Source organism: Hippopotamus amphibius, chromosome 8 (genome assembly GCF_030028045.1).
Source record: "Hippopotamus amphibius kiboko isolate mHipAmp2 chromosome 8, mHipAmp2.hap2, whole genome shotgun sequence".
Taxonomy (NCBI): Eukaryota; Metazoa; Chordata; class Mammalia; order Artiodactyla; family Hippopotamidae; genus Hippopotamus; species Hippopotamus amphibius.
In genome coordinates, this window is record NC_080193.1 from 87,616,906 (window position 1) to 87,639,789 (window position 22,884).

Sequence of the window (22,884 nt, forward strand, 5' to 3'; positions counted from 1 at the left end):
TTATAAAACCAGACTGGAGGCAGAGAGGCCTGAGAAGGCCCCCTTCCCCACCCCCAAGCTCAGCCAAGTTCTGAAAGATCTGCCTTTCCCTGTGGAGGGGACTCTGAGAGTGGGGTTGGGGCAGGGGGAATTGGGAGCTGGGCCAGGCCTGCTGGACTACCCACCCCACTCCCCCACCCCCTGCCAAAAGGGAAGCTGGGAAGCAGGACCAGCCCAGCAGTCCTGAGTCCTGGGGGCCTGCCCTCTCCTGCTGACACTCTAGGGCTGAGACCCTGGCTGTCCCTAAATTACCCACCCCCATAGCCCCACCCACCATCTACATCGGTACCCCCACCCCCACCCTGTCCTCCCTAAATATATACAAATGTACAGAGGGTTCCACCCCTGCTGGGGTAGGCCCCTTTTCCACCTCCCTCTCTCCTTCCCTCCTCTCCCCTCCACGGGGGCCCATGTCCTGGTCTCCAGCCCTCCCTGGGCACCAGGCTGGGGGTGGAGGGTGTGGACAAGAGGGACCCTTGTGCAAAGCAGCTGGCGCCAGGTTGGGTGAGGGCAGGAACCCAGTCCCCACCCTCCCAGTGAGCACCGCCCTCTTCCCCTCAGCTTTGGGCTGCCCCCAGGCCTTCCATCCCAAGAGCAGGAGACTACGGTGGGGATCCAGGGAGGAGTGCCAGACTCCTGGGTCCTTTTAGACACAGCACCATTCTAGCAAGCAAAGTCTTCAAAGAGGCCTCCTGGTGGGCCCAGCGGGTGGTGGTGGTTGGGGAGCAGGCTGCTGGAGCCCCCACCTTCAGCACAGCCCTGGCTTGGGCAGGGACTCTGCAAGGTGAAGAGGGAGCGGGACAGGGAGAGTTCAGGTGGTACCCCCAAACCTCACACAGCCAGCCTTTCCTTGTCCCCTGGGGCAGAGGCTTCAGGAGAGCCCAGGAACCACTTCCCACAGGCTAGTTCAGAAGTTATGGGGGGGATTCAGTCCTGGGAGAGGGCACTGGCTGCATACTCTACAGCACCCATTCTCACCTGCTCCTTCAGCTCCTGAAGCCCCAAAGTGGAGATGCCCCCAGTGGAAGTCCGGAGGGGGGTTTTGGGACGACGCCAGGCCCGCTTCAGCCGGTCCCAGGACACCTTGGGGTTCAGGGTGGGGGGATGGCGTGGGCTCAGGAAACTTGCTGGAGGAGAAGGACAGGCCTCACCAGGCCCACCTCATAGGACCTGCTGCCTCAGCAACCCCCCACTAGGGTGCCCCAGTCCTCCTCACCCGTCTCCCTCTCCTGACTCCTCAGTGCACTCTGGCCTTCCCGCTAGTCAGGTGACCCTGGTAAATAACCCTGAGCTTGACTTCCCGCCAGTCCAGCTCCACCAGGAAGCCTGCACTGCCCCTCTGCTTTCTCCCCAGCCCCTCCTCCTACCCTCCACTCGCCATCTGGGGCGCCCCCACCAGGCTCCCATCCCTTGCCTCATAGATGTAGTCGAGGATCTCCAGGAGCGTGAGGATGCTGGCCCCGATGAATAGGCCCATCTGTCCCCCGAGGTCTCCTGGGGAGCACGAGAGCAGGGTCAGAGGGAGCAGGCTGGGCTGGTCCACTCCCATGGAATCAGGGCTGGGGCTCACCTAGCAGGGCTGACAGGCCGTAGGCTGCTCGTTGCTCCATGGCCTCGGAGGTCAGGGCTTCAAAAAAGACATCTAGGACCAGGAAGTTCTCCCTGCAGAGACAGGAAGCAGGGTATTCCTGAGAGGCTGTCTTCCTGAGGAGACAGCTGGAGGGACATCCCAGGCCCAGGAGATCCGATTCTGAGGCCCCTCTGCCGAGAAGCTCCCAAAGGCTGTGAGGGGAGGCAAGCTCAGATGCCCATCAGCTTCATATTTTGATGGCTAGCAGAGGGCCTCGGAGAACAAAACAAAACTCCTCGGCCTGCAAGATTCCCCCCTGCCTTCTCTAAAGCAGCAAATAGGATTCACTATACCTCATCCCCACACCTCTCTAGAATCTTCAGTGCCTCCCTATTGCCCGACAGTCCACTCCAGAATTCCTCCTCCAGACTTTCAAGACTGTCTATGATCAGCTGCACTGCACCTTCTTATCCAAACCGCTTTCTTATCTGCTTCCCTCCACACAGCCTGCCTGCTGCTCAGGCTGGTCTCGGCATCATCCCACAGATCTCTAACCGAGATGCCTCCCCTCTCTCCTCTTCTCATGGACCCAAACCCAGTGTCCTCAGTGGCCCAGCTCATGCCTCCCCTGCTTCCCCTCCCCTAGGTACATTAATCTCTCCTGGGGCCTAAGAATCAGTACTGCACCTTCAATTATGGCCTCATCCACAAATTGTGGCATGAATTTTGTGTTATAATCATCTGTCCCCACTGGACCCCGCGCTGGGCCTGGCAGTCAGAGGATGCTCAGCGTTTATAGATTGGCTGCAGGGTACCAGGCCCAAGGCTCAGCGGGGCCCCTCCTGTGGGCCACCTGGCTCCTCCCCCATGCCTTCCAGTTCCTCTCCCTCTGCACACCATTCACTGGACATGCCTTTACCAGGTGCCAGTTTGCTGGGGGAGAAAGGCATGCAAACAGAGTGTTCTGAAACAGTGGGTAAATGCAACGACAGAGGTATGTACAGGGTGCTGTGGGAGCTCGGATGAAGGGCATTTGGACTAAGAAGGGTTTCCCTGGAGGTGGAGACACAGGATGTGACTTGGAGGATGGATAGGGATTAGTTAGAAGAAAAAGATTGTGAAAGGCATTCCTGGCAAAAGACTCATTACTAACAAAGATGCAGGGAGATTGGGATTGCCATATATACGTTACTAATAAGAAGAAAAATACCAAATTGTGTACTCTAAATATATGCAGTTTATTGTCTGTTAACTACCTCAATAAAAGTTCTAAAAAAAAAAAAAAAGTGCAGCCCACTCCCAGCTTCCACCATGCACCAGGCCTGTTGAGGGTGGCCTCCACCATACACAGACACACACACACACACATACACATACATACCGTATGTAGGTCTCATTGCGGTTATATTTTCTTGCCAGGTACCGGGCTGAGCCCCTGTTGGGGATCCTGACCATGGAGATTTCTTTCCCATAACGGGTCAGGTTGCAGGGGGTAGGGCAGAAACACGGGCCTTCGGAGCCCCCACCCAGGGAGTCTGCAACACAGAGGCACCAACTGCAGTGGGGGCGGGATGGCTCAGAGGCCCGCTAGCTGCAGGAGGAAAGCTTAGGGGCTGTCCTGAGGCAGCCACACCTACACTGAGGGCCTGGTCTGGCCAGCACTGGCCCTGCCTGGAGGAGACTGGCTGGGAGTCCCCTCCTGGACCAGCGGCAGACCATCCAAGAAAGCGGGTGGAGGCAGAACCCCCAGCACACTCCTATAGGCTTCTCTGCTCAGCCCCCTGGGGCAGAGAGGGCCTCACGGCTCAGAGGGAGGGCACAGGCCATCCACTGGAGCGAATCAGCCACATGAGGGCTCAGATACATGCGCCGCCGGAGCGAATCAGCCACATGAGGGCTCAGATACATGCGCCGCCGGAGCGAATCAGCCACGTGAGGCCTCAGATACATGAGGGGCTTGGAGAGGCTGCTGGGATGAGTGGCGTTTATGCATGTTTTCACATATGTCTGTGGATGAGTGGATAGATGGATGGACGGATGGATGGAGAGAAGAACAAATGGGATGGTTTCCTATGCTCAGTATGCTGGGTTTTTTCTGTTCACCCCTTCAGATCCATTCTCCACTCTCCCCACCACACTCTGTCCCAGGAGGTTGATCTCTGCCAAATACATTACCTAGACTCCCTGTCCTCTGGCTTTGGGTTGGGTCTGGCCAATGGGAGGCCCCGTCAAGATCATGGAGAGAGGAGGGGAGAGATGCTAGGGGATTTCCTCCCTGGCTTCCTCACTGCGGGCTGGCAGAGGCTGCATCTCTCCATGTGTGGCTTCGGCTCTCGGCTTCTGTCCATCTCAGACAGCCACAGGTCCCTCTCAGGTGCCAGGAGCACCCCCTTCCTTTGCCCCTTCAGGCCCAGGAGCAAGAAAGCCTCCTTAGTTCTGTGGAGTCACACCACCCCTTGTGGTTCCCTTATCCCTATTCACAGCTGTTCCTTCATTAAACACTCTTCAATCACCCCTTTGGCAGATGTAGTTCTCTGTGGGATAGAGAAGGTGTGATTCTACTGCCCCAGCATCTCAAACCCGTCCCTATGACCCCAGCATCTGGATTATTGCAGTGCTTTCCTGACCAGTCACCCTGCTCCTAATCATTTTCCCCGCCTATCCATCCTCACATCTAATCAGGGTCCCCTTCCTAAAGTCAGAAGACATTCTTGCCTTGCCCTAAGCCATTGTTGGCGTCCCAGAGTCTCCTCTGCTCTTTCCACTCCCTCCTTTGTTCTCTGCCCTCCAGCCACACGGGCCTTTCAGGGCCCCACACACACACTCTCTCTCTGGCCACAAGCCTTTGGCATGAGCTGTTTCCATTGCCTAGAACACGTCCTCCTTTTCACCTGGCTGACTCTTCTGCACCCTTCAAGTCTCAGTTCATATGTCACTTCCTCTGGGAATCCTCCCTGCCTGCCTAGGGAGGCTGCACGCCCTTGCTGGGGCCCTGTAGGATCACTGAGGTTCCCCTACCCAAGGACTAGCACGCTGTGAGGTCCATCCACAGCCCTGCCAGGCAGTAAGCCCCACAAGAGCGGGACTCTTGTTCCCACTCTTACCTCTGGCACCAGTGCTGGCTGTAAACATCTGTAGAATGAATGAATGAATGAATGAATGAAGTGTGGATCAGGTGAGACCTATGGACAGATGGGGTTGCCTCACCCACACTGATAGCCAGCAATACATCTTTCCTCACACCAAGGGAGAAGTCATTTCACTTTACCAGAGAGGCAAGCTTATTTGCTGAACCAAGATGAGAAGCCCCGCCCTTCACTCTCAGTTCTGGTTCTCTGCAAACCCCCACCCTGCTGCCTCCACTTACCCAAGTACCACACCTGCAAAAGTCCTCAGACCCCTGGAGGTATGGGATAAGGCTCAACCCCCAAGGAAAAAAACCCCAGGAAGAGACTGGGAGGAGGGGAGCCAAGGCAGTAAGGAGCAGGGTGGACAGAGAGATGAAGAGGAGGGGGACGGAGAAGCAGGGAGGGTAGAAGGCAGCACGGACCCAGTGTGTGGTCGGCACACTCGATGTAGATATTTGGAGGGCAGATGGTCTCATTGCCTGAAAGGAGAGAAGATTGTTCCTGGAGTCTTTGGTTCTACTTGCTCTCCCCCACCCCAGCATTCCCAAATGTGGGCACACACGTGCATGCACACACACAGGCATACATGAATTTACACATGCTTGTGCATAGCAGCATGGAGATGGACACATGCATATATGCACGCAAACCCATGTGTGCTTGCATGCACACACACGTGCATATGTATTTGCATGCACATGTTCAAGCACATGTACAAAACCCCAAGTACACAAGTATTGATGTACACAAGTACATGTACCCATAAATACACATGAACAGGCACATAGACATGCATGTGTGCACCCCACATGCATATGTGGAAATGTGCATAAAATCCCAGACACATACTATGTACATCCATGTGGGTAGAGACATGTACACACGTTGTCACACACATGCACCTGCCCCCATGCACATGAGCAATGTTCTGCCCTTGGAGGTTCTGGAGCCTGGCAGGGTGACACAGAGGGCTGGCAGCGGGTGGGGTGCCCACCTGGCATGTGTACCATCCGGCAGTGGCAGCGCTGAAGCACGGCCTCCTTTTCACAGCGCAGCCGGCAGGCAGACACACTGTAGGCCGAGTAGCCTTGAAGCTCTGGCTCCCTGAGCCCACTCTCCGCCCGGCAGTTGCCCCAGGGCTGGGGCAGATAAGTCAGCTGCAGAGGTGGGGCACGATGGGGTCATGCGCAGGAGTCCCACCTGGCCCTCCAGTGCCCACAGCCCCAGTAAAGTCCATGAGGGCTGATGGGATGTGAGCTTCTGGAGGGCAAATCTGGTCAGCATCCCCTCTGAGCCCAAAGGTCCGGCTCGGTGCCTGACCCAGGACCCAGCTGGAGGGGCTCACCCGCTGTTCCTGGCAGGACACGAAGGTCTGGAAGCCTGGGGACACGCCGAAGCCCAACTGATGGATGTAGGGTGGCTCCTCCTGACTGTGGATCTGCACTCGGATGCCCGCCTCAAAAGACGTCTCATCTGCACAGTGGAGATGGGGACCTTTGGAAACCCATCCCAGGCAGAGGACCCAGGCTGGAGCCCTTGTACCTTTCGCGCCTGCGTACTTGTCTCTCTCCAGATGGGCAAGTACTCCTCTTGCTGGATGTCCAGCATGATCTCCAGGCCACTGCCCATGCCCCCTGCTCGGCTGGGCAGTGAGCTCTGTGGATCCGCATTGAAGGTATAACACTTCCCATAGCGGGTATAGACCTGGGAATGAGAGACAGGAGTGGGGGCGGGGGGGGGGAGTGAAAGACACTGCCTTAGGATTAGGGTTCCCTGTCCCCTGTGAGGGCCACCAGACCTGCCTGGTCACCTCTGTGCCATACACCAGCAACCAACCTGCAGCCCAGCCTCCCTGGAGCTCCATCTTTTCTACTGATATTCTCTCTTAGATAATTAAAAGGCATCTCCAGCTTAAGATATCAATAGCTGAACTCTTGATGTCTTCCCAAATTCTGTCCCTGACCCATTCTCCTCCTCTGAGTAAAGGGCCCCTCTATCTACCTAGTTTCTCAAGTCAGAATCCCTGAAATTTCCCTCTCCCTGTAGGCTGGTTGCTGGGATATGGGACAGGGGTGACCAGGCATCCAATCCAGCAGCTGTCCTCAGCAATTCCACTTCTGAAATCTATTTAGAATCCATCCACTTTCCTTTCGTTTTGTGTCCCCCTTTCACCTTCATCTCCCCCCAGCCATGGCAGCAGGTTCTTAACTTATGTCCCTTTGTCCCAAATCCATCTTTGCCTTTCCCTCTGAGCCATTCACTCACAGTAGCCAGAGCGCTTGTTCTAAACTGCGGAGATCCAGTCAAACCACCTGTCAGCTTAAAGCCCAACAATGGCTTCCCGTTTCCCAGAGAATAAAGCCAAATTCCCTCCCTTGCCTGAAAGTCTCCATGTGAAGTGACCTTTGCCTTGTCACCCCCAGATCTCTGTGACAAATTCAAACTTATGGAGCGACTTCCCTCCCCAGGCCTTTGTTCATGCAGTTCCCTCTCCTGGAATGCTCCTCTCCCCCCAGTTGGGAGCTGTTCATCTTTTAAGCTTGAGCCCAAGTGTCCCTTCTTCAGATACCCACTCATATACCACATACACATTTACAGTATCACCCTCCTCCCATCAATGCATTTGTTAGTTTGCTCAAAGTACTCATCAAGACCTGAGCTGATCTTATCTATTTACCTCCGTGTTCAGTGTTCATCTTCCTTCCACTAGAGTTCATGCTGCACAGGGGCAGTAAGCCTAGCACCTGACCCAGGGTGGGGCACAAGGGATGCTTTAATAAAGGGCCACCAGCTCTGAACGAAGCCCACCTCCCTTTGGCTCTGCGGAGCGTCCTCACATAAGGCCACCAGATGGCGCTGGAGCCCCGGAGATGGAAGCCGAGACTCCAGTCGCGGACGCAGCCGACGTTGGGAGTTGCAAGCAGTTGGGTGGGGAGGAGGTTGAGGGAGAGGCAGATGGAAGTTCCCCGCTGCCAGGCTCACCCCACAGAGACAAGCCCTCGGGTCAAACCCATCACAGGCAGCACCTTCCCTGGGGGTAAGGAGGTCAGCGCAGTCAATCACTCTCTCTCTCCCCCACCCCTCTCCTTGGGAACATTTTCATTCTGGTAAAAGGCATGAGGCAGTGTAAGGGAAAAGATTCCTAAATGCCTAGCTCCAGAGGGAGGCCGCGGAAGGGAGAGGGCTGGGTTGAGGGCAGTGGGAGTGAGGAGTTCTAAGAACTGGGGGCCTGGGAGTGCCCTCGTTGTGGGGCACAGTTGTTTCCCATGCGCATCCCTGCTAGATTAATCGCCCTGCTGATTCTCCCCTCTCAAGACAGTTCTTTTATCACCAAAACACCCTGCCTCGGATCCCCAAAACGAAAGCACGTGAATAACAAGCATTGTGCAGTTTACAAAACACGGCAACATCTGCTGCCCCACCACATCTCCTCAGCCACTCTGGTATTAGATAGGTTTGATTAGCCCGATTATTACAGATGAGGAAACCAGAGCTCAGAGAGGTGATGTGGCTTGCCCAAGGTCACACAGCTGGTCAGTGGGAGAGGTGGAACTCATGGAAGTGCAAGACTCAAGGTATTCCCACAATCCATTGCTGGCAACTCCCCAACCCAACTCTACCCGCCCCAAGCCCCAGCTCCTGTTTCATCCAGCTGAAATGAGACTGGAGTCTCAGCGACGATCAACCCCTTTTCTTCCATTCCTCCATCCCATCCACTCCATTCCTCTACACCTTCCTCACTCTTTTCTCCATATCTGCTGCCTCTCGAGATTCAGTTCCTCACCCGTCCCTCCCCTCCTCCTTCTGCACCCTCACCAGCATCTGGGTTTCAGTCCTTGACTCTGTATCACCCCTGCCCCAGCTCCCTGCTGTGTGTCCATCTGTGGGGCAGGAGTAGGCATCTCTGACAGTCCCAGAGCATTTGCTCTGCTCCAGGCACTGCACTAAATGCTCGATATGCTTTTTCCAATCGAATCTCACCACTATCCTACCTCCTACAGATGTGGAAAACGAGGCTCCGAGAGGTTGGCTGATTTGCCAAGGTCTCCAAGATCAGTGCTTCTCAAACTTTAATGTGTAATCTTGCTAAAATGCAGGTTCTGATTCAGTAAATGTGTGTTGGGGAGCAGGACAGATTCTGCTTTTCTAACAACCTGCTGGTCCGTAGACCACACTGTGAGTAGAAAGGCTCTAGGTTGAAAGGGCAACAGTCTAGCGAGACAGCCCGACTCTACACCTGTGCTTTTACAACATGTCACTGGAGGGAGGAGAGCCCTGAATGGGGCTGGGGACAAGATTCCTGGGTCCTCAGTGGTGTGGGAAAGGCAGGTGGGGGGAATAGGTAAGTACTTGCCCCAAATCTTACAACATTCACACCTTCCTATTTCGGGCCAAAAAGATGCTGGAATCAGCTGTTGCTGCTGCAGCCATTTTTCAGTGTGTGCTCCGGTTGGGAGACTAAACAAGGCATGGGCTGTGTGGGGGATCCCAGGAGTGAGCTGCTCACTCGTGCCCCCCAGTGTGCAGTGGCTGACCCTGACCGCTGGGCACTGTCATGATCTCTCCCATGGGACCGTGGATTCCCTGAGGCTGGGAGCCCCATTTCACCATCTCGGTATCCCCAGAGCCCAGTGCAATTTGCAGGTGGCATGAGGTGGGGGAAGGAATGCAAAGTGAACATTATCAAACATTCCCACTTTGTACCAGGTCCCGTACTGGTACTTTTGATCTATTTTTTACTATTTTCTCCCTTGAACCTCCAAAAAAACCACATGAGGTAAGCATTGTTACCCCCATTTCATGATGAGGAAGCTCAGAGAGGGAAAGTGACTTGGCTAAGGGCACACAGCAAGTAAATGACAGCAGAGATTCAAGCAGAGCTAAACCCGATGCCAAAGCAGAGTTAGTGCTTATAAAACACCTGATAGGTGTTCAGTGAATGAATGAGCCTGGTAGGCTCCTGAACCTGGGTGGGGCTGGAGCCTCCCTACCTGATTCCTCCACCATACACACAGACACAGGCTACATGACACTGAGCCTAGCCCTGTGCAGGCCAGAGCCAACTGGGGAAGTCAGGGAAGGCTCCAGTGACTTTAGGTGGCAGTGGCTACCTGGTACCCCGGCCTTTAAGGCAATTGTGCAGAGTGGGGGTGACAAAGGGAGATGGGTGGAAGGACTCTGGGTCTGATGGACAATGCTCTGCAGGGAGTGCACAGGCCAGACTGGCAGGGCCAGGCCACCTGCACAGCCCGGGTCAGGCCCGACTGCTGAGCAGAGCGTTGCCCTGGAGACGGTCCCTGGGCCAGGCAGGCAGCGGCGGGTGCAGCAGCCAGCTCCTAAGTGGCAGAACTCTGGTGGCGGCACAGACCACAGCCTCTTCCATGGAGACGGCACGGCCGCTCAGGCACAAGGTCCCACTGGCTGTCCACTACTCTCTCTCCGTGGACTGGCAGGTGTGTAGACAGGAGTCGAGGGGCCAGAGTGCAGCCATGGAAAGGGACAGGTCCTGGGCCAGGATGGGCCCTGATGGGCCGAGGGGCTATTTCCAGATCCCCCACCACTAGCCTCAGCCTCTGGGCTCACCTCAGAGCCCACCTTCCTTCTTCCGTCTGGCTCCCCCTCTTTTCGGCCCTCCATTGCTCTCTGCCTTCACTCCTGGGCTGGACAGCTTCTAGACAGGACTATGTCTGAGCTGCAGGCAGACCCTCAGGCCTCTCCACCAGCTTCCCTCCTGCCAGCCAGCCCTCTGCCTGTCCCTCTTGGACCACCTCCCCTTTAGTGTATCGGTCTGGACCCTGCCCTGGATCTGTCCATCTCCCTAGCCTCGGTCCCCTGATCTCAGCCTGTCTCTCAAGCCCCTCTCCACCCTCCTGGCCTATCTGTCCTCAACATCTGATCAGTTATCCATCCGGCCTGTGTCTCTGTCCCTTGCCCTCTGTCAGCCTGTCCATCCCCTTGGCCTCGCCTTTCTCCCATTGGCCTGGCTGCCCCCCAGCCTCTCTGTTCGTTAGTCCACTGCATCTCTATCCTGTTCGCTTCTTCTCTATCCTCATTCTAGGTTTCCAGTCTCTGACTCTTGTCTTCCTCCTCTTGACTTTTCCCTCGGCATGAAGCTGCCTGCCCAAGCCAAGAACCCCTCCCCAGGTGCCCTTCCCTCCTTATCCCTGCCCTCTCCTCCAGGTCTGCCCCAGACAGCGATCATGGGCTGGTAGAGATCTGTCCAGAGCTCGCTCCACTGAACAGTGACTTCTCTCTGTCCCTTGAGTTCCATCTGTCCACAGCTCCCATTTCCTTGAAAAGCTCTCTTTGGCTGGCCGGCTGGCTCGCATTCTTGCTCACCCCTCCCCATCTCTCCCCACCGCTCCCCACCCCCTCATCCTCCCTGCAGTCAGGGAGCCCACGGGGTTAACAGGCAATTAGCAGGGCCAGGGCTCAGAGCTGTGGGGGAGAGGGCTCCAGGCCTCCAGGAGATAAGAAGCAGCCAGGAGCACCCGAGGCTGGGCTAATCCCAGCACTAATCTGCAGCCTGGGCTTTATCTCCAGTGCCTTCTGGGCACCCTGCCTCTGCCAAGGCCTTGGCACCTCCCTCCCCCTTTCCATGGTAGCTTTATCCCTCCAAATTCCATCAGCCCTCCCCTGATGTGGTGCAGCCCCATGCCTCTTACTTAGGCCCCTGGAACGAATTCCCCTTAATCCTGCAGTGCCCTGGGGTCCAGGGTGGGCCAGTGGAAGGGGGTACATCTTCATCTGCCCTGGACCATGACCAGCACCCCAGGTCAGATAGCTCTCGGGCCCAGCTTCACTTGGGGCAGCCCAAGTGTCCAGGTTCAAAGCCTCCTCCTTCTCTGTCCTCACCAGGGAAGATAGTACCAACTCAAAATGCCTGGGGTGTCTGTGCTGATCAGAACTGGGAAGTCACTCAGTCCAAACCCTCATTGTACAAAGGCTAAATTAGAAGCCTAGAGATGGCAAAGGACCTATCCAAGGGCACACAGAAAGAAGAGGGCACATTCAGAACTAGAACCCAGTCCCCCTTCCCAACTGGGCCCCAGCATTCTCCACTAACCTCCATCACACCCCTGGGGGGTCAACAGACCCTGGTCCCAGCTCCCGCTCCACCAGTGACAGCTGTGTAACCTTGCTTAGTAAAGTGGTTTATTGACTTCTTTGATCCTCAGTTTCCTCATCCATCGAGTGGGGGTAGAAATTCCTGTTCGACTTATTTCACAGGTTGATTATAAGTCTCAAAAGATGGTTATAAGTCTCAAGAGAGTGTTACAAGTCTCAAGAGATGAAGTAGGTGAAAGGCATTTGCAAGGTAAAATCATATACATGCGGCCTCAATATTAGTAAAAAGAGTGTTGTGAAGACCAAGGAGACCCAAACTAGGGCAGAGATCGACCACTGGATGTGGTGCTGGAAAAGGATCCACCCAAGCTTCATAACATGAAAAACAGGTGCACATTTTGGAGCCTAACAGAACATGGTTCAAATCCTGGCTGTGCCACCAGCCTTGGCCAAACAACACTGGGTGGTGATTTAACCTCTCTGAGCTTCAGTTTACTCATCTGTGAAAGGGGAGATGGTAATTCCTCCTCCTAAGGTTAGCAGTGAGGATCAGAGATAAGTCCGGAGTGATGCATGCAAAGTGCTCGAGAAAGCAGGGAAGCCCGTTTGGGGCATCTTCTTGCCAAGATGGTGCAGCCATTTGATCTTGGCTCCCCACTGGGCCCCTTCTCACATGGCATCATGCACCGTGGTTAAGTCTCTCTCAGCAATCGTGGGAGAGGATGGAATTCTGTCAGAGCCAAACCCCCAGGCTCTGAGATCTGGCTCTCCTATCAGAGGAGGGTAGAGGCCTGCGGCCCTGCCCTTACTGTCTGTGGGATTCGGGTTCAGGTTTTTAACCTCTCTGACCCTCCATTTTTCATCTGTAAAATGGGAATAATAATAGGCTCCTCAGAAGTGTTATGAGGAAAGAGATAATGTACATAAACAATAGCAACAGCTCACATTTATTCAGTGCTTACTCTGTGCCAAGCACAGTGGAAGCCTTCTATATAAATTAACTCCTTAGTGCTCACAAAAACCCTCTACGAGAGGTTTCTTAACATCTCCATTTTACAGACATGATAATGGAAGTCCAGAGAGGGTAAGGAGCTGGCCAGTGTCACATCATGTGGCAGAGGAGGGGACCAGGTGATTTGGCACCAGACTCTGTGCTCACAGCCACTGTGTGCTGATGCACACCCGGCACAGCCCCGACACATAGGAGGTGCTCAAGAAATGGTGGGCGTTCAAATCACTTTCTTGTCCAACACTCTTCCTTGAGCCTGTACAGTATGCCGGACACTGTGCTTGCTGCTGGGGATGATTCAGGGAACAAAATCACTGGTCTCTGCCCTAAGGGAGTTGGCTGTCTGGCCCCAGAGGCACTCATTCATTCCAAAAGTGTTTATTGAGCACCTAGGCTGTAAGCCAGGTGTACAGCAGCGAAGAACAAAGCACACAAAACCAACAATCCCAGGGATAGGCAAATCATGACTAGCTGGGATGAGTGCTATGATGGAGGACGAATCCAAGTCCTCTGACAGTGGAGCAGGAATTCCACTTGGGTTGGTGAGTAAAGCTTCCCAGAGCAAGTGCACTCACCCAGCCAGGAAGGGCATCCGATCACACCACAGTCAGACACGGGGGGAATAGCAACCCCTGCCCCCAGGAGGCCTGGCCGGCTCCCCTACCACAGGGTCAAGCGGTAACCCCACCCCCACCCCCCTCCCAGGTGCTTTTCAAGGCGGCTTCTTCTCCAAGGTAGAAGGGCTTGTGAGTCTAGGAGGAAATGGGCACGATGTTTGTTCAAACGTAAATGCGTGAGCAGTGGTGAAGCAGGAGACAGTCAAGGCCGTGTGACTCCAGGCTGAGGCGGAGCTGCAGCTGGGAGCCGGGAGCGCTTGGGGCCGTGGAAGAGCACGGTGATATCAGGGAGCGCCGCGCCTCCACTGGAGACGAGAGAGCGGGGCCTCCAGGACGCAGGTAAAAAGCCAAACCTGTTGCCAGGTAGCGACCGCATAGGCCTTAAACCCGAGAAAGTCAATTTTGCAGGCGGGAATATTTTAAATTTGTAACGAAGTCCGTCCCTGACGTTCCAGCCCTCGATGCAAAGTGATTCGTTAAGAGTTTGCTTACACAGTGGATCGCACCCGTGGCCCGGCGGGAGTTCAGGAGCCGAGAACGAGAAGGTGGCGGCGGCGGTGGTGGCGGTGGGTGGGTGGGTGGCTGTGCCATCAGCCCCGGCCCGCGGGTGCACCCGAGCATCCAGGCTGGGCCCACCCGCATCCTGAGGGCCGCACCCACCGCCTCCCGCTCCTCGCCGCCCCCCTCCTCCCTCCCGCGGGGCAGGCATCCATCACGGCGCCCGGGCGCCCTCCCTCCTGTCTCCTCCGGGCTCCTCCGCTCTCCTCCTTGGGTTTGCCTCATTTGCATTCCCCCGGCTCCCGGCTCCTCGGCAAAGTGACCTCCGCACACAGCCGCGCCAAAGGCTTCCACCGCAGAGGGAGACACCGCCTCCCGCCGCCCTGAGCGGCCGGGGAGGGGCGAGGGGCGCGAGCCGGCACCGCGGAGCGGGGGCCCCGGCGGACGGCTGCAGAGGGAAAGGCCCGGTGCCGAAGAGCGCAGAGGGACTCCGATGGGATTGGAACCCGCGGCCTCAGATCCTCAGCGGGGCGGGAGTGGGACGTGGAGGTCAGCACAGGCCGGCGAAGCTGCGCCCCCGGAATGGAACCCTTGCTTGGAACCCGGGGCTCCCCGACACCCCGTTTGCTCCCCCTGCACCCCCACTGGAGAGGAGCCAGCCCTACCGGGCAGTCGCCCGAGGGTCCCCAGCACTTCCGGGGGCCTGCCCAGCCCCCCAGCCCCGCTCCCCCGGCCCGCCGAGCCGCCTCCCCTCCCCCCGTTTGGTATTTACACCTTTCACACATTTGTAAGCTATTATCCTGTCCACGCTTAGTCACCGCTGAGCCAAGCGCCACGGATTTAGCTCCTTTAATCTTTCCTCCTAAATCAATCCCCCATTTCCCCTTAATCATCCCGCGGCTCCTCTCTGAACCCTCTCGCTGCTGCCGCGGCTGCTGCAGCCTATGCCTGTCTTGCTGGAACTGTTCCCCCTCCGACTCAAAACGGGTGTCCCAAGGGCATGGCGAACACTTGGGGGGTGGCGGTGGGGGTGAGTTGGATTTTCAGCGCTACCAACCCCGGGCCTGGGGGCCTGGGAGCCCGGGAAGAACTGCAGCTACCCCCTCCCTCTTATGGAAAACAGCATTCTGAAGCCTCTTATCTTCACCCCCGGGGTCTCTGTCCTCCTGCTGCGTTCCCACCCCTATTGGTGCGGGATGGCTCCAAGACCCTAGGCCTCCACCAGGATTTTTTAAAAAAAGAAAAGAAACCAAAACCTTCAGGTCTCCTGTCCATGGTTCTGGCTGTCCCAACCCCCTCTGCCCAGCTGCTCCAAGGAGGTGGCATTGCCCGGAGAGCCTGGAAGGGCAGGGAAACACTGATAGCTACAGCCCGAGTCTGCCTTCTCATCCCCTCCTCCAGGGAGGCCGTCCTTCTCTCCAGACCACCCTGAGTCTCCATCCGGCATGCACTCCCCCACCTCTGCCCAGTGGGACCCACTGACTCAGGGGCCTCAACCTGAGTAGCCATGAAGCTCTGTACTCCTAGGGCTCCTAGGGGTGCTCCTGCCTCCCTGCCCCCCTGCCCCCCATTCCTGGTCCTTTCTGCCCCTAGCCTGGGCTTGGCAGAGGCAGCCCTGCCACCAGCCACGAGAGGAAGCAGATTCCTCCTGGGAAGCAGAAGGGCAAGGTTGGGGGTTCAGGAAGGAGCACAGGTAGGGGAGAAAGAGGGAGGATGGAGGACGGGAGGGAAACGTGGGGGCCATTTCTTCAAAGGCTAATCAGCATCTTCCGGCAGTGCCACAAGAAGCTGCGCTGATAATGAGCCCAGCTCGGGGCTGATTCCTGATTAATGAAGAGGCCACAGGGCTGCTGAGTGGGGCCGGGTGGCGCCCTCCCCGTTGCCCTTGCAGGCCAGCCCTGGGTAACAATAACAGTCCCAGCCTGTGGTTGCTGGGCCACACCATTCAAATCCCCCTCCAGCAACTCCACTGGCCAATGGGAGGCAGCCCGGCCGAGCGCGCCCCCTCCAGGAGGGCCTGAGGGGCAGCAGCCAGCGGTGGGGCAGGCCGTGGGGAGGGCAGGCACACTGGGTTCTGCAGTCTGAGTTGTAGGTTGCCCTCTGAATATTTTGTTTTAGTTGGGAAACTTTTAATTAAAATAATCAAGACGGGGCTTCTCTGGACAAATTGGAAGACCCCCTAATACCGGGCATCCTTGACCATAGGGCAACAGTTAGCAGGGGCTGAGAAGCAGCTGCTCCCTACATGGGTAAGTGACCTTCACTTCTCCTTATACCCCACCCTTCCTTACTGTGTGCCCTCTCCGACCTGACCTGCCGGGCTCCCGAAGGCAGGACCAGTCCTGAACTAGATGTTGAACTAAATGTTCTCAAGGTTCATGCCTCAGGAGAAGGTGGGACTGGAGGGCACAGAGGGCTGGCCTGGGAGTGAGGGTCAGAGGTAAGCTCCTCTGGTAGATGAGAGGCCTGGACCAATCTCAGTGGGAATCCTCTGCCTTCCTGAGTCAAGGGGGCAAGGGACAGCCCTCAGGCCCTCGGAGCCAGTGGCAAAGGTATGGAGATGGAATGTTTGTGGAGTAGCCCCTATACTCCCCGATTGTGGGAGGGGTGCAGAGACCACCGGTACTAGCCTGACCACACCAGGGAGGGAGCAGGCTCAGGAGGAAGCTTGGATAGAAGGCAGGGGATGGCAGGGGAGCCTGGAATCGTGGGCTGGAGGATCCAGAGAGTGACAGAGGGCTGGCACGCTGCTCCCTCTGCCTCAGAGCTGTCCTGATGGCAGCTGGGGTGGGGCTGGGAGAGGAGGGAAGAGGGCAGGGAGGGGGACTGCCCAGCTGGAAGAGGCCTTGTCTAATTGTGCCTGATTAGTAGAGAGGAAGAGAACAGGGCGAGTGATTAATAGTCACCGCGGTCACCAGCATGTGAGGAAGGAGGGTTGGGAGGGGGAGGGACGTCTGAGAGCCGAGAGAGGATAGAAACAGGGAAGCGCCTGCAGGTTCCCGGTCATCTGCCCCTCCAGGGGCTGCCCAGACCCTGGAGGACCCCACAGAGAGGGGCTGGCCCTCCCCCACCTCTTCACAGAGTCTCCATCTTCCCCATGCCTCGATTTTCCAGACAATAGAGTGGAAAAGACCAAAGTCACATCCTGCACCTGGGAAGAAAGGTGTATCTGCTCGCATGGTGTTTCCAGACACCTCGATGTCCCCAGACTCAAGCCCCATCCACAGCTCAACCTGGGACCTCAGCCTGGAAAGTATAGATGGCTGGACTTCTGATCACAGCCCACCACCATTACTTTATATCTTTTGATGCCGGTCGGAAAGCCTAGCCCTGCCCAACCTGGCAGCCTGAACCACGTCCCCAGGACCACCTAGAGCCACACTGTCCGATACGGCAGCCACTGGCCACACTTGGCTACTCGAATGGAACGTTCATTCTCTAATCACACACTGCAGATGCTCACTGGCCAGTGTGGCTAGTGACGACCGTGTTGGACAGCGCAGATACAGGACATTTCCGTCATCACAGAGTGTTCTGCAGGACAGCACGGATCTCAGGTGTGTGCCCTACTACACATGCGCCCCACATGCCTGAATCCTGGGGAGGGCTGGGTAGCATGAGGGTGCTACAATAGGGTGGGGGTTGGGATCTTGAGGGTCAAGAAAGGAGGAAGGCTAGGTGATGGAGATTAGTGAAGAAGCCAGCACATGGGTCGGAAAACGGCAGTGGTGCTGGGAACAGTCAGGTTAAAGAGAGCCAGGAGTTGCCGTGGTGGCATTTCTAACAGCTGACACTCTGAGTGCACACAACGTGTGTGCCAGGCAGTGTGCTAAGCCCTTTACAGCCATCTCTTTTAATCCTCACAACCACCTGAATTTTTTTAGAGTCTAATATTCTATTTCACAAGTACAGAAACTGATGCTCACGGACGCTTTTTGAGTTCTCCAAGGCCACACAGCTGAAAGGCCGCACAGCCACGGTTCGAATCCAGACGGTCTGGCTCCAGAACCCACACACTTGACTGCTCCACCGTACAGTCCCCAGCGGAGAGGAGACACAATCTTAGAGCCGCATTTTCCAGCTGAAGGAACAAGGCCTAGGAGAAAGAGTGATTTCTGCCTTCTAGTAAGTGGGCAGGCTGAGAGCAAGCCGCTGCGGGGAAAGTGTAGATGGGGCTTAGCGCGCTGGGGTGGGGGCGCGGATGGTGGTAGGAATCGAGGAGGAAGTGAGAGAACATACAGGTGGTGGTGGAAGGAGGCGGTGGAGGTGGAAGTGGGTTGGTATGAGACTGGGTGAGGAGGGGGATGGGAAAGAGAAGAGATGGGGTGAGCTGGGTGGAGGGGCATATGGGTGGAGGGGTGGGAGCATCCCTCCTCTCTCTCACCTGTCTCCCCTCTCCTCCTCTCCAAACCTCGCCCAGCCTGCCTCCTCCCTTAAGCCTTCCCAGCCCTCTTCAGCCCAGAGTGGCCTCTCTCTCTCTCTCTGAACCTAGGCTCTTACTATCCATGTACCTCCTTTGGCAATTAATCCTCGCGCCTCCTGGCATTGCTTGCGTGGCTGGTTAACTCTTGCGTGGTTGGTTAAGCTTTTTAAGTGTCCTCATCCCCGCTCCACCATGAGACTGGAGGCTGCTTGAGGACAGGGACTGGGGACCAGGGCTCCCCTTCTTTGTTCTCCCCCACAGCACCTGGCAGCAGGCCTGATACACAGTAGGCGCTCAGAAGGCCCTGTTGATTGAGTGACTGACTGGGAGTCAGTGAGGGGATTTTAGGGAGCATGGGGGTGAGCGCGATTGCAGTGGTAACAGAAGCAAGAGCAGCAGCTGAGGGGACTGGGGGAGGGCGCATTACCGGAGTAAAAATAGGCTGGAAAATGTGACATTTATTAACTTGGATTCCGGAGGAAAGGTCACAGCAGAGTGGGGAGTGGGAAGGAGGAAAGGGGGAAAGCAACAGAAAACACATACCAGCCCCTTTCCCAAAGCCCGTCGCTGCAACTGACCATCTCAGCACCCACGCCCTGGGAGGTTCCCACCACTGATCCCTGCACCCGTCTCCCCTCCATAGATCCCAAATCCCCATCATGGGTTCCATATTCTCACCACGGAGTCTCCTGGGGCCTCATGTCCTCATCAGAGACCCCTGATGTCTTTGTCCCCATACCCCTTCTCCAGTCTTACCCACACGATGCACCGCCATCTCCCCCATTGCCGTGAGTCATGCCATCCCAACTGTAAGCCTAGACCCTGGTAGACTGACAGCAGACTCAGCCCCAGAATACCAGGTCCAAGGGAGAGTTCCTCTCAGCAGATGGGGGTTGGGGTTTGGGCAGAAGAGTATGGGGACTAGGCTGGGTGGGAGGACAGGCATTCCCCAGGGGACAAGTGGGTCCAAGGGGAATGCCTGTCCCCCAGTGCTTGCTTTGCTCCTCTGCCCCTCATGGTCCTGCTGCAGCCCCAGAGCAGAGACCACAAACTTCTGTCCTTTTCTCTCCATCCTCAGGGTACGAAAGGGCCTCACGCCTGCCCGGCCATCCCCAGATTCAGAGGGACGCATCAGCTTTGATCAGGGGACTCTCTGTTCCCATATCCTCCAGACACCTCCTCCTTTCCTAGAGGCCAGGCAGCAACCCCCTGCCTCCCGCACCTTGCTTCCTCACCCCTTCTTCCCTTCCTCCCCTCCCGTCCCCCTGAGGCGTCATCACGCTTCCCCTTTCCTTTCCACGCCCCCACCGGGGCCTGGGACACAGACTCCCACTCAGGGACACAAAGCCCCCACTGATTTCTGCCCCAACAGCAACTGCCGACCCTGGGCTCTGTCCCCCCCGCCGATTCAGAGGGGTGAGGATGTCACGCAGAGGAGCCCCAGGGACCCGAAAGGCCACATTCACACACTCCTCCTGAGGGACAGTGGCTTTGAGAGCGGTGATTTTTCCTAGAAGGGGTGTGTAGCTGGACAACAGGCCAGCGCCACCCCCTTCCCCGCACCCCCCCCCGCCCCGATGCCTCTCCCGGCACAACCCTGCTTGTCCCTTCCTCCATTTCTACCCAACTCCCCCCACCCTATGGCAGGAGGACCCCAAGGCTGCAGGCGTGGTGGGGACAGAACACGGTTGGAGCGTGTTTCCTGGTGCTGCTGAGGCAGTAAGTGAGTGAGAACATGGGTGGGGGCGCCGGGCCATGAGAAGGAGATGTCCCCCATTTGGGGTTGGCGCTGGAGGCTGGGCTGGATGGGCACCTTGTCGATGCCATGTATTTGCAGATGCGCTGGGCAGTGGTCGCAAGAATGGAAACACACACCCCGCATATGCACACAATGCCGGGAGTAAACTGTGGACCGGGGACGGCATCTCAAGCACCAGGAATAATAGACAGCCTGTGACTGTGGGTGAATGGAGCACCGACAGACAGACAGACAGCATACAAGACACACCCTCACACACACCTCACACACCCAGTTGTGGGAGGTGTGTATGGGAGGACAGCCCAAGCCGACACGCCACTCCCCGTGAGAGAGTGTGCGTGTATTCACACATGTGTGAGAGTTGGGGAGCAGGGGCTGAGGCAGATGGGGGTGTCACAAGAGGGGATGGCATCTGCAGTGTGACCCTCTCCTCGGCAGCGAAGTAAGAGCTGGGAGGTGGGCACGGGGATGAGTAGCTCTCTGGGTGTGTGGGTGTGCAGGTGTGCACGTGAGTGTAGGGACAGGGGCACTGAGTGTGTGTGAGAGAGTGTGCAGGAAATGATGTCCCCATGCAGTAGGGGTGTGTGTGTGTGTGTGCACGCACGCACGTGTGTGCGGCTGGGCAGCAGTGAGGGTGAGCGATGCATGTAGAGTGAATGAGTGACTCTCCGTGTAAGAGCCAAAGCCGGGCAAGGGAGCAGCAAGAACCAGGAAACAGAGGGAGGGCCTGGAAAGCGGGAGAAGCTGGAGGGGCAGCATGAAAGAGGGATGTGTGAGGGAGTCAGTGAAAGGGGGTGTGTGTGAGATACACAGAGACAGACAAGAGACACTGGCACCCAGTGTAGGCGAAGATCAGGCTCTACCCAGCCTGCCGGCCGGGCCAGCTCCCCCAGAAGCAGCCCCGAGTCCCTGCCTTGCTGGAGTCCCCAGACCCCCTCTCCCCATCGCCCTTGTTTGGTGGAGAGAGGGATCCAGTAGCCACGGAAGAAAAAGGGAGCAAGAGAAAGCAGGGGTCACTTGGTCCAGCCGTAGCAATGGTGCATCCCATCCCTGCAAGCTGACCAGCTTCTGGGCCCCTGTGCCCACGCCAGGCCCCCCGGCCCCAGCCCTGGGCACGGCAGCAGCAGCAGAGCCCGCCGAGGAGCGGCGGCAGCAGGGTAAAGCCACCACGCGTGTCCACGGCGCCGTGCTGGGGAGCCGGAGGGAAACGCCGCGCTTGGGAGAGACACGAGGCCAGCCTCTGGCGGCGGAAGGAGGGGAAGCCCTGTTGAGGGTGCCCTGCACACCACCCGCACCCCCACCGCCAGCCTCTGGCCACCCCGGGCCGGGCGGGCCGGCTGGCAGGACTCACCACGGAGAAGTTGCTGGCGGAGCAGTGGTGCCCGCTGAAGTTGCAGCTCTTGAGCATGTCGGCGAGCTGGTGGCCAGTGCGGTTGAGGATGTCTACCATGTCAGGCTCGGGGTAGCGCAGGCCGGCGGCACGGTGCCCGTCCCGGTCTTTGGGGGGCAGCCCGGTCAGATTGGCCAGGTGGAAGATGTCGGCGTCGCTGAGGGCCGAGTGCCGGAAACGGTTGATGTTGCAGAGGGTGACAGCCGGGAAGCCCGCCACTGGGGCTGGGGCAGCAGGGTCCATGACCACCAGGTGAGGCCGCGTCAGGTAGCCCCGGGCCAGGCCGGCTGCCTGGTACAGGAATGCAGCCAGCGAGGTGAGTAGGGCCAGGGCCCACAGGCTTCTGCGCAGTCCGTGGGGGCCTGGGCCACAGGCCCGGCCCAGCCCGTGCAGGGTGCTGGTGCTGGCAAAGGTGGCCAGGTCCCGGGGGGCTGCGGCCCCCCGCGCGGCCCCCAGGAGGCTCTGCTCATCCCCTGCCTCCTTCTCCTTGGGTTTCGCATCCTCCTCTGCAAATTTGATTTTGCACACAATCTCGATCGGCATCTGTCCCCGGCTGCTGGGACTGGCCGGAGCCTCCCTGCCCCTGTCCCTCCCGGGCCAGCGGCCCCCGGTGCCCTGCGGAGTGGCGGCGGTGGCAGCGGCTGCTCTTCTAAACTCAGGGCAAGCAGGAAGAGGACGGGGACAGGGTGGGGGCCCGAGGTGGGGGAGTCACTCCCACTCGCAGCAGCTCCGCAGCCCTGGTGCCGCCTCTGCCGCCGCCGCCTCTGCCGCCGCGCGTCTCCCTCCTCGATCGTCTCCTTGTGGCTTCCCTTATCAGCACCAGCACAGCTGTCAGCCCCTGCGTGTGTCCCTGCGAGCGAGCGAGGGAGCGAGCGCTGCTCCGCCACGCCGCGCAGCCCCAGCCGCTCCGCTCAGCATGTGCTCCGGAGCCCACCCCATGCTTAATAATTCAGGACATGTCAACAGCGTTTCACCGGCGGCACGGGCGGCAGGAGCCGGGCCAGGGAAGGGGGCAGCCCCCCAGGCCAGGACAGGGATCTCCTGTCCCTGCCTGAGACCTCGTCGGGATGCCCCCAAACTCTTGCTACACCCTACCCTTTCGTGGGGTTCCCACATGGCCCCACTCCCAGGCCACCCAGGGAAGAGCGTTGCACCCAGAGTCCTTAGTTCATTCTGCTACTTTTCCGGACCACACCCCAGGAGGGGTCAGCTAACGCCATCCCCCACCTCCCGGTCTCCATGCCTCCTGACTCCAGTACCCAGCCACCACCAGACCCTGCTACCCCGCTCACGGCGGCTTCCGGAAACTCCTTGGGAGAGCCACTTGTTTGAATGAGGGAGGGGAGAGGAGGGCAGAGGAAGGCAGGCAAGATGGACAATGGT

At 57.7% G+C, this 22,884-nt stretch overlaps 1 protein-coding gene across 2 annotated transcripts; it reads right to left on the minus strand.

The window, feature by feature from the left end:
• Window positions 1-654: 654 nt before the first annotated feature.
• ASIC4 (acid sensing ion channel subunit family member 4) lies at window positions 655-22,087 on the minus strand. Of its 2 annotated transcripts, XM_057745834.1 has the most exons (10): window positions 21,463-22,087; window positions 6,297-6,441; window positions 6,083-6,210; window positions 5,732-5,894; window positions 5,160-5,216; window positions 2,991-3,144; window positions 1,610-1,701; window positions 1,454-1,533; window positions 1,018-1,122; window positions 655-816 (listed from the first exon to the last, which is right to left on the minus strand). In XM_057745834.1, the coding sequence occupies exons 1-10, from the start codon at window positions 22,042-22,044 to the stop codon at window positions 703-705; spliced, it is 1,620 nt and encodes a 539-aa protein (XP_057601817.1). In that variant the 5' UTR covers window positions 22,045-22,087; the 3' UTR covers window positions 655-702. The 2 variants fall into 2 exon arrangements, with proteins under 2 accessions (XP_057601817.1, XP_057601818.1); XM_057745835.1 differs by lacking the exon at window positions 5,160-5,216.
• Window positions 22,088-22,884: the final 797 nt, after the last annotated feature.